General features: G+C 41.8%; 1 protein-coding gene across 1 annotated transcript; it reads left to right on the plus strand.

Annotated features, from left to right (window-relative positions):
- Positions 1–3,868: 3,868 nt before the first annotated feature.
- LOC127326180 (tobamovirus multiplication protein 1) lies at positions 3,869–8,851 on the plus strand. Its single transcript, XM_051353044.2, has 11 exons — positions 3,869–4,179; positions 5,816–5,906; positions 5,981–6,033; positions 6,274–6,366; positions 6,455–6,526; positions 6,730–6,802; positions 6,885–6,930; positions 7,020–7,083; positions 7,337–7,390; positions 8,389–8,466; positions 8,538–8,851. The coding sequence occupies exons 1-11, from the start codon at positions 4,003–4,005 to the stop codon at positions 8,628–8,630; spliced, it is 894 nt and encodes a 297-aa protein (XP_051209004.1). The 5' UTR covers positions 3,869–4,002; the 3' UTR covers positions 8,631–8,851.
- The last annotated feature ends 2,092 nt before the right edge of the window (positions 8,852–10,943 follow it).

A 10,943-nucleotide genomic window follows, 5' to 3' on the forward strand; every position in this document is an offset into this window, starting at 1 on the left:
TTAACTTGATGATTCTAGTGGAATTGGGAAATTTTGACTAGTTCCCAGGTTTCCTAAGTGCTAGCTCCTACACTAATTTTCATCTCCCCTGGAGATGCAAACAATTTAATCCTAACAAACATTTTCTTTAGTCTTTGTTGTCTATTTGGCAGGGAACAAGAAAATCAGAAGTGAAAAGATTTAGATTTAGGATTTACTCTTTATTATCTTTGTAATCCTCTATTTCTTTTCCAACATGTAATATTCAATAAATGTTGTAAAGGAAATACTTATGTGAAATATTATTTGTAATATTTGATTCTCATTTATATTTATATTTACTTTGTATTTATATAATTGTTTAGAATTCAAACTCTAATTCAAAGTCTTATTTGAATTCTGTCTTTCATATTTGATTTTTGAATTCAAACCGTTTCCCTCGAAAACATAATAAATCAACAAAGTTCATGTCGAAATTTATCGCACTTGTGTCGATGACATACATCAATTCCATCGACACAAAAGAAACCTCGATCACTTTGTTTTTTAGATGAACGCGCGAAAATTCCCTGGATTTTATATGCATGAATGCAATGCACACTCTCGTGTTCTCTCTTTTTCTTGCCTCTAAACATGGGATATTACACCATTGCTCTCATATTACTGCTGCTTTCACATCACCCTATTACTAGTGCTTTTCCAGGTGCAGCTGAATTGACAACTCCGATGTTAAGGCTTATAAGTATTCTTTACATCCCCTTGTGTCGAATCAATAAATTTAGCTTTTACTTCCCTCGAAGACTGTTACGATCCTCTATACTTGTGGGTCATCAGCCTGCACAGAGTTTTTTTGGCCCCGTTGAGATTTGGGCTTTGCTCATTTGGTAGGTCGGTTTTCAGGCCTAGTAGCAGCCCAGAACGCCCCCCTGTTGTTTGATTGCAACCCAAAATCCGCTTCTGGTTACCTCTTCCCTTCAGTAGTGAGGTTACCAGCGATCAATAGCATAAGCAAGAACACAATCATAGTTCAGGCAAACTTAGCAATGATCATAGACGACATAAGTTGACGACACGCCATTATTCAAACACGATCATTGTCCAGGACACAACAGACACAATCATAGTTCAGCACACGACACAAACATCAACTAGACACGACATGGTAGCAACGACACACAACCATGTAAGCTTTAGACATGATTTTTGAAGACGACACACCTGGTGGCATCGACATGGTACATGCACATGCTCATCACCTCAGTGCAGGTGTGGTCGAAGATGACCACATTGTACTCGAAGGAGGACACCTTGTTGAAGGTGAGGAACTAGCCTACCTTGAGCTGATGGGCGATGGCGAAACCTGCCCACCCCTGGTCGATGTATGTGTCGTCGCATTCTCTCATCGTAGTCATCCTCCAGTTGCAACCAGTGTTGGTGTGGACGGGGATGTTGGAAGGTATTTATCCGAACCACTTGACGAAATCTTGAGGGATCAGGAGCCGGCTGAAGGTGGGCCTGAAGACGATGCACAGGAACTGGTCCAGCCCTACCTCATCATGGAAGTGGCTGACGTTAGCCGTCCTTCGCTTATTCGACGGTTCCTCGTCGGTGGTCTCATTAGGTGACCCAAGCTTGAGCTTCTTAGTCTGCCACAAGAACACATGCCATTAGAGGTGTGCTTGCTCACAAGTATATATATGAAAACAGACATTGAAAACATTAGTGAGGCCTCATACATTGGCTCACACGGCAGCTCAAGGGACTGCCCTCAAACTAAGTCTAGTGCTCAAGTAATGTCACACACACGACTAAGTTTGAGGGCAGCACCTTGCCTTATGTTCTGCCTTTGTTGAATCACAGGCCAATGCAAAAGTGAAGAAGCACACAAGGCCTCATACATTGGCTCACACGGCAGGCATAGGGAGTGGCCACAAATTAAGTGTAGTGTGCAACGACTGTGGCACACGTACTAAGTTTGAGGACAACACCTAGCCGTCCATTGTGCCTTTGTTGAATCATTGGCCAATGCAAAAGAGGCCTCATAGATTTTATCACATGGCAGGCAGAGGGACTGTCTCCAAACTAAGTCTAGTGTGCAGAGAAACTGACACACATGACTAAGTTTGAAGGCGGCACCTTGCCTTCCATTGTGCCATTGTTCAATCATTGGCCATGCACTAGATAAACAAAAAGAGGCCTCATATATAGGATCACACGGCATGCAAAGGGATTGTCCGCAAACTAAGTATAGTATGCAAGTAATATGGCACACATGACTAAGTTTGAGGGTAGCACCATGTCTTCCTTTGTGCCATTGTTCAATCATTGGCCAATGCAGAAGTGAAGAAGTAGAAACATGAAACATGAAAAGCAAGGTACCATATGCCTCATAATATCAGGACATATGGAGGAGATGTTTGATCAGAACCAATGGCATGGTCTTGTTCAGTCATGCCATAGGTTCTGATCAATCATCTCATCATACTATGATCCCAGGTTATAATCATTGGCCTATTTCAATCAGAAACAACACAAGTAGCAGTTCAAATTGAGTACATTACGAGTTGTACTTAGGGTACACTACAAATTTTCCCTAGCTCAACCATCCGCAAGATCTCCTATAGTACATCTAGAACACATTCATCACTCATCACAAATAGTCCTGATCCTCTTGAGCTTATCCTTCATTGCAAAGTTCACTTGGAGTAGATCGTATATGTCATACTCTAGCTTTCTCTTCTCAGCCTCCAAAACCTTTCTTTCTGCTTCTCATTCTTGTTTCTTAGCCCTCATCACTTGTACTTGTGTTCTCTGCAGATTCTTGAGCAGAGCAACTTCGTTCTTCAAGTCCTCTCGCTTCTCTTGCGTCTAAACAAACTAGCGCGACTCAGCTTAATCTTTCGTATCGTAATCACAACATGCTAAACCCCAGCACAAAAAACCTTCCCCCTCTTTGCATGCACAGTAAAATTCGATAGTTTCACCAATCCATAGTCCGATCTACGAAGGATCTACCACGATTGGAGATTACAGTAACAGTTCTAAGCAAACCGAGACCGTGAACACCAAGAACTCGACAAGAACAACAAGCAATGGCGACGAACACCTTGCAAACATCTACCTGAACCCTATCCTAATGGAAACCCTAGCATATCTATCTGCATGTCGTCGCAAATGCCCAAGCATGGCCTGTTCTGGCACAACGAGTACGAAGGTGAGAAGAAGATGTCCTTACCGCCATTGTTCTGGTCGAGGACGAGGTCGAGTTCGCGGTCGAACTCGAGATGCCGATGAAGGCTGCGGAGCAGGTTGCGGCCGATGTCGCGGTGCTGCTTGATGTCGTTTCCTCCTCCGGCACCGGTGCTCCTCCTTGCGGCGGTGCGATGGATTGGTCGGCGGGAGGGGAACCGCCTGGTGATGTGACAATTGAGGGGGGGGGGGGGGTGAGAGTGAGGTCGCGAGTGATACAAAGGAGAGGTGGGCAGTGAGGCTAGTTATAGCGCGTGTTCTCAAAGGGACGCAATGTTTTCGTCTCCCTTCTCCACGCGTGCAACCTTCTCGCGATAATGAGTTTGCCATTTCGGATGTCCTCCAGAGCCTTTCCTGAAGGTGATTTAAAATCCGGTTAGTGCAAAAACACGGCGGCTTGCAGCTAACCAAATGATATTAAAAAAAAACGCTCACATCCTACCAAACGCGTCCTCGATGTCACCGTACAAACGGCAAACGATAAGGATAGGCGAACGTTGAAGCCGTGATTTATGGTGAGACAAAATTACGGACGCCACGTGAAACAGCAGCCGCACGAGACGAGTGGCGAGCAAATCCACACTGACTGACAGATGGGCCAACAGCTCTCCGAGCCCACATGTCCGGGCTGTGCCTAACGATCGCTTCGCTGACTGGGTCCATTCCAGACGCCGCCGCCGCGTCCTCCTGCTCCGTCCCCCTCTCTGTCCTCTGTGTTGATCTCTCACCAGAGCTCCCGCTGAGGTACGAGATAAGGGAAAGAGAGAGAGCGCGATGCGGAAGCTGGCCTCTTCATCCCTGTCGACGTTGCCGTCGCCTCAAATGGCCGCGGCGGCGGTGGCGTTGGCGCTGGGGGGCTGGTGGGAACAGGTGAACGGGTCGCCGGAGTGGCAGGACGGCGCCTTCTTCTCCCTGTCCGCCGCCTACGCGCTCGTCTCCGCCGTCGCCCTGGTATACCACTCAAACCATGTCCCAACCCTAACCTCGCCCAACCGCTAATCCCCATCTGAAATGCGCCCGCGCTGGGTAACTTTGACTGCTCGATCTGAATCTTTGATGTGCCAAATTGGGCGGCCGGGATGCTTAGTCTTACGGGGATTGGTACAGTTTTCTGCACCAAAAGTGGGTTCTTTTGGGCGACATTCCCTTTTTTGCAGGGTGTCATTGTTTGAAATCGACATACGCCTAATCACAGAAACAAGGCCACCCGAGAATTTCCTTACTTTATGATGGGTTGAATAGGAAATGCAAATGTTTTGCGCTGGCACCCCAGTTAGTAAATCATGGTAATTTGTAAATGTGCTGTGGTCACTCTGAATTGTTACTATATGGTAGCGGGTGCTGACTGGCAGAGAAGGATCAGCGACAAAATTATGTGTGCTATACAAAATTGGCAAAGGAATAGGTGCAATAATAGCTGAAAAGGGCTAAAAACATGAACACATAGACCAGTAGAATATCAACCTGGGATTAATCATCTGAGAGCAAGGATGCATGTTTATATAAACGCAGGCCAACTGTTGTAAATATAAATTATATGTTACCAATTCTTAATACACCTTAAACTTTTAAAATACTCTGTTAATCACCAAAATAATGATGTTCTCATCACTGAGTTCCTGGCTGCATCAGCGAGAAGAACTGAAATTGGCCTTCTCCCTCAGTAAGGCCAAAGGCCGCCGCAGATTTTGAGCTTGCCTGGCTGGCTCATTCAGTCCTGGACAATAGTAACAGTATACCCAGTCCCATAACCAGGTGATGACCTTCTAGATTATGGACATCCATTTGAAGCGACGGAAAGTCTCTTGGACGTTTCCAATGTTGGATGGTACCATGCATGCAGCTGTGGCTGCTGGAACATATGCTGAAGTCTTGGTAGATGTACTTGTTTCACTCATTCTGCAGTATGGTACCATCCACCACAGACCACAGTGCCAAAGCTTGCTCGACTCAATCTGATTTCTTTTTCGAGAATATGACTCAATCTGGTTTCCCTTTGATCGATTGCAGCTCCATACTTAATGAAAATCCCCTGGTGGACATTACAACGCCGTTCTATTGTTTTAATCTCGTCATCACAGGATAACTTTTTTGGCACAAGGTTTTGTTGCCACGGAGCTTGGATAATATTCCAGTCTAAAGTGCCAATCAACTTACTAACCTGCTGGAGTCACAGTATCGTGGAGAGTCTTTGATTAGGAAGAAGTTCGAGACTATACTGTTCAGTGCGAATAATGAACAAACAGCTACTACTGGCCCAATAAATTCCCACACAATGTTGCGTTATTTCTTCTCCATTAAAAGGATTTATGTGCACACTGAAGAGTGGCATTTACTATAAGTCTTTAACTACTTCTGATCAAGTAGTTTTTCTAAATTTGCACAAATAACCTTGATTTTTTGGAATGTTGTGTTCCTATTTAGTTTTTGTTTGGACAGATGTTGTTTATTGCTATTGATTCAATGAAATGCTATTTTTTTGTTGAAATGAAATGTGATGTTATGTTATGCCACTAAATTCAGTTTTTGATCCACAAAGTTCTACTCTTTCATTATTTCCACACTCACATATTCTCCCTTTGTACAGGTTCAGTTGATCAGAATTCAGTTGCGAGTGCCTGAATTTGGTTGGACCACACAGAAGGTTTTCCATCTCATGAACTTCATCGTAAATGGCGGTAATTTTCTGTCCTTTTAATACACTTGTCTCCATTGAGATATGTTGTCACTAATTATGGGGTGCCTCTTGCAGTTCGTGCTGTCGTATTTGGACTTCATGCACATGTATTCCTGTTTCAAACAAAAGTAAGAACCATTCACAGATTCACTTAAGCTGATTGGTCTGAATTCTAAATATTGTTGAGCTCTTTTATGGCCATATAGATTATTCAATTAATGAATTCCTGTTAGACTAATAATTACGAGAATTTTATGCTTGCAGTTCATAATCATATTTTCATTTATAGGGTGTTCAATTGAGCTTCACCCCAACTTTCCGTGTTGGTTCGTAGTTTGATTGCTTAACCGAACGCTATGTTTCAACAGGTGTATACTTTGGTGTTATTGGAGCTTCCTGGTCTTTTATTTTTCTCAACCTACACATTACTTGTTCTGTTCTGGGCAGAAATATACCATCAGGTATTATTCACATATTGTATGTTTCCTTTTCGTAAACTTAATCCAGGAATTAGTTGAGTTATTTTTCTTTTTTCTGTATCCATTCCAGGCTAAGAATCTTCCCACGCGCAAGCTAAGGATTATATACATCGCCGTTAATAGCTGCATTTATGTAATTCAGGTTGGTTTTTACCTAGTCAGTCATTTCAATTTTTATAAATGTTTTCTTGAATATTGGTGTATTCAACGAACCACAGTAAAAGCATTCTTAGATCAGTTGGATTATTCTTGTCTGTTGGAAAATATATTTTATGTTCCTAATAGTTCACAGTTTATCTATTCTGTAACGTAGTTGACCACTAATACAATACAAGATATGTACAGGTTTGCATTTGGATATACCTTGGGATACATGATAATCCTCTGGTTGAGCTTGTGTGTAAGATATTTATATCAGGTAATTTCTGTCCTTTTCGTTGAATTTTCCCTTTTATATTATTAACTGTGTAGTTTGTTGATGGTCTTTTGTTCATTTGCAGTTATATCCTTTATAGCTCTCCTGGGTTTCTTAATATACGGTGGAAGGTAGCTAGCTGTTTAATTTATTTTGCACATAGTGGGACCTTGTATGATTGATTTATTTAGAAGGTGCGCTTTCTTTCCCTTTTGTGTAGGCTGTTCTTCATGCTGAGGCGCTTCCCGATCGAATCAAAGGGCCGCAGAAAAAAGCTTTATGAGGTCAGGACAGTAGTTTTTATCGGTAGCATCTACGCATTTGCTCGTCTGTTAGTAGGCTGTTCTGCAGAACAAATGCTTCCATGGGGCGTATCTGCACAGAAAATCTTACGTGAATGCTGATATATCCCAGTAATTGTTAACAACATCATACTTATAGATGCCTGAGTGTACTTAGTTGATCTGTTTTCCCTTGTACCTGTTCTTGTGCTGGTAACTGAATGTGCTAACTTTGCTTTCATTAATTGTCTGTCAGGTTGGAACCGTGACAGCGATTTGCTTTACCTGCTTTCTGATAAGATGCATTGTGGTGAGTATACTCACTTGGTACTTTTTGCTCAGCTCATGTGCATATTTTTTTTTCAAAATCGAAGCACTTTCACTATTGATGCCTTTTTAATAACTGGTACAAAGCATGGACACTCAGATAGTAATATGTAAACACTTGTTGAACATGAGATGTGAAATCAGTGAATGATATCGAGTGTTGAATGTGAAGCCATACTATTTTATCTAGTGTATTTATTTTGTGTTTCCAGTTCCGCGTTCTGTGTATATTATTATTATTTTAATGCGTAATTTGTATGGAATTTGCCAAACTGCATTTCGAATCATTATTGTCAAATACCACACATACTTTGATTCTCTGTTCACAAACCTAAATGTCTATCTTGGATTAGATGAGCCAACAGTTTAGTACATTTGGTTTGCTTAAGCTCTACATGTTTTATCTGGTTATGTATTTTGTGTATCTTTTTAGTATTGCTAATGTGAAATTCGCAATAAATCATATGAAAGTAATTGAAACTGTGTTTAGCAAGTAATGTACTAAATGGCACCTTAAACAAGGCAACAATTCAGATCACAATGGTTCTATTTACTGGAGGGAGTATAATATTTTTTTATATTGATGCAGTCCCGAAAACCAACAATTTTGACTATAATATATTTGTAGGACCAAACCAAATTATAATATTCTGCAAGTCCTTTTCAAGAACCACCTTTATGGTTTTGATATCCAATCTGAATTTTGTAACTGTATCAGTAGCCCAAGTTTTCACGGTTTAACAGCATGTATCCCAAAAGGTACATGCTTACGGAGTATAATAAATGAATAAGCTAGAACGTTTCATGAAGTGAGTTTAGTTTTCTAGGCTTGTCTGTACACCGTATACCCTCAACAGCCTATATATATATATATATATATATATATATAGTTCGTAAACCCAGTATGGGGTAAAACACATGTCATTTTTTCTTCTCACGGTTTAAGTTTATAAATTTACCCTGTATTTGTTTTGGTTATAGATGGCAGTGTCGTCATTTGATACTGATCTATCTCTCGAGGTCTTGGATCACCCAATCCTGGATTTCTTTTACTATATGGTAAGTATATTATAGTCCACTGCCTTCATATTTGTACCACTTGTATTCTGATATGTGTATGCCCTCTACAGTTGACAGAGATACTGCCATCTGCCCTTGTCCTATTCATCCTTCGCAAACTTCCTCCAAAACGAGTACCAGGGCAGTACCAGCCTATTCGTTAGTGGAGCATATTATGTCGCGCCAAGAGTCCCACATAACATTGAAATCCTCGAGTTATGTTTGACAGAGGCTGAAGTTTTTCTATTTTGCCTTTGCCCATAAGTCTGAGAGGTTATATTTCAGATGCTGAGAATATTTGTGGCCTATTCATACTTATGGTGCCTAACGAAACTAACAGTCTGAGTCGGAATATATCTGAGTTTAAATTGAATTTGTCCATAAATCATGTTGGCACTTTGTGGGGAGGATCGCGTTGGCACTTAAATCTGCTAGATATTTGTTGGCATTTTGTTCTAGTTTCTGCAAGTTATACCAGGGATATGAATACTGAGCTGACTCTTTAGCATCCCCCCTGCTCAGAATTATTTTTCTTGTACTAATAGAAGTCATATATTTGGTTTCGTGTCCTCTGGTTACCGCGGCCACACCGCTTTCTGTAACCATATCTTCCAATAAAAGAAAAAAAAAATCAAGTTATCCTATACATGGATTGAGAACATAGCATGTTGCTTGATTGCGTTGCAGGAAAAACAAATGATGCTATTTTCTCAAAAGATGGAATCCTAAACATATGACAAAGACATTATTACACACCATTAACCTGATAACTACAAGCAAATGGATATATAGCTGTACAATGATGGAGAAATATTCACTCTCTTCCTCAGTACATTGCATATGAGTTTTCATCAAACTCAAGTCTCTAAAGTTTGACCAAGCATGTAGAAAATATCGACATTAAAATACCAAATGCATACTATCTAAAGTATTTTCGTGATGATTATAATAATATTAACTTGATACCATAGGTAGGGAGGTGAAAAAAGAAGAGGGCTGTGGAAAGGATAGGATAAAGAATCCGGAGAGAGGGAGAGAAATCACGAGTCTTGTACCAAATATATGGCCTTGCTAATCTTTAATCGACTAGAAATTAATTTAATTATTAGTTAGCTTCTAGACCGTTAGATTGGGTCATGATTCGTGCTAGGTTTAGGGTTTACGGTAACATGGATTGCAACTGAAATTTACCACTTACATGTAAGTTACAACTAAGAAAAATGTTTCTATCAGTTGGATCGATTGTTGATTCATCTAGTTATGATTTATGAGTTGCAACATGACTGCAAACGAGAAAAAAAGCACAAACTATTGATTGTTTGGATGGCGTTACGTCTTTGAAAATTAGGGAATCCTTAGGCGACTCCCAGGGCGATTAGGGTTTCTATACCTGGCCGCCGAAGGTTTCCTCCGGTTGCGAGGTGGTTTCCTCCCCTGTTCGGGGTTTGTGTCGGCGTCGGTCCTTGGACTGGCTTCGTCCTTCTGGCGGGGTGTTTCTGGTCCTGATACAAGTCGCAGCCCAACAGTCTGGTTCTGGTTCTCTTCTCCGCGCCGGCGTTTTCTCTCCGGCGTAGTTTCTGGTTTTTGTCTTTGTTTCGGAGATGGCTTCTCCCGCCTCGAGTGCGGCGAGTCAGACAGGGGAAGGATCGGGATCAAAGAAGGAAGAACAGTTGGGTGATCTTCTCCAGCGACTTGGGATTGATGAGGATGAGATCAACGATCTTGTCTTTGAGGAGGAAGCAGATGCACCGAAAGATGGGATCAAGTGGATGGCTCTAGTAAAAGTGCACTCGATGAATTTCTTCAGCCCCCAAACCTTTGAGCAGCATATGAGAGTGGCTTGGAGCCCTGCGAGGGAGGTAAAATTCAGATCTTTGGAAAATAACCTGTTCACAATTCAATGCTATTGCTTGGGTGATTGGCTTAAGATTACAAAGGGTGGCCCATGGCTATTCCGTCAAAACGCAGTCACTGTGGAGGAATATGATGGATTGTCATCGCCTGATTCCGTAGACCTAAATTATTTGGCCGTCTGGGTTCAAGTTCACAAGCTACCTGATGGTTATCGTGGAGAATCGTTGGTGAAAAATCTGATAGAACCCAAAGTGGGATCCGAGGCTGAGGTGGACAAGACACCGCATGGTTTAGGGGATTTCATCAGAGTGAGTGTCAAGCTTGATCTTCGCAAGCCATTAGCACGTTTTGTCTCAATATCAAGAGCTGGACACAGAGAATTCTTCAAAATCCAATTTGAGAAAATACCCAAGTTCTGTGGGGCTTGCGGCATGGTCGGTCATACCCACCTTGAATGTGGTACTGGTGAGCATGAGGAAAGTAAGTTAAAGTGGGGAGATTTTTTGAAAGCTGAACGAGAGACTTGGTATGGTCGAGTTGCTTTTGGAGGTAATCGGGGACAACGAGGAGGAAGAGGACGTGCTATGGGTGGTCGTGGTGCGTATGAATCAGCAGGACGCATG

Source organism: Lolium perenne, chromosome 4 (genome assembly GCF_019359855.2).
Source record: "Lolium perenne isolate Kyuss_39 chromosome 4, Kyuss_2.0, whole genome shotgun sequence".
Lineage (NCBI taxonomy): Eukaryota > Viridiplantae > Streptophyta > Magnoliopsida > Poales > Poaceae > Lolium > Lolium perenne.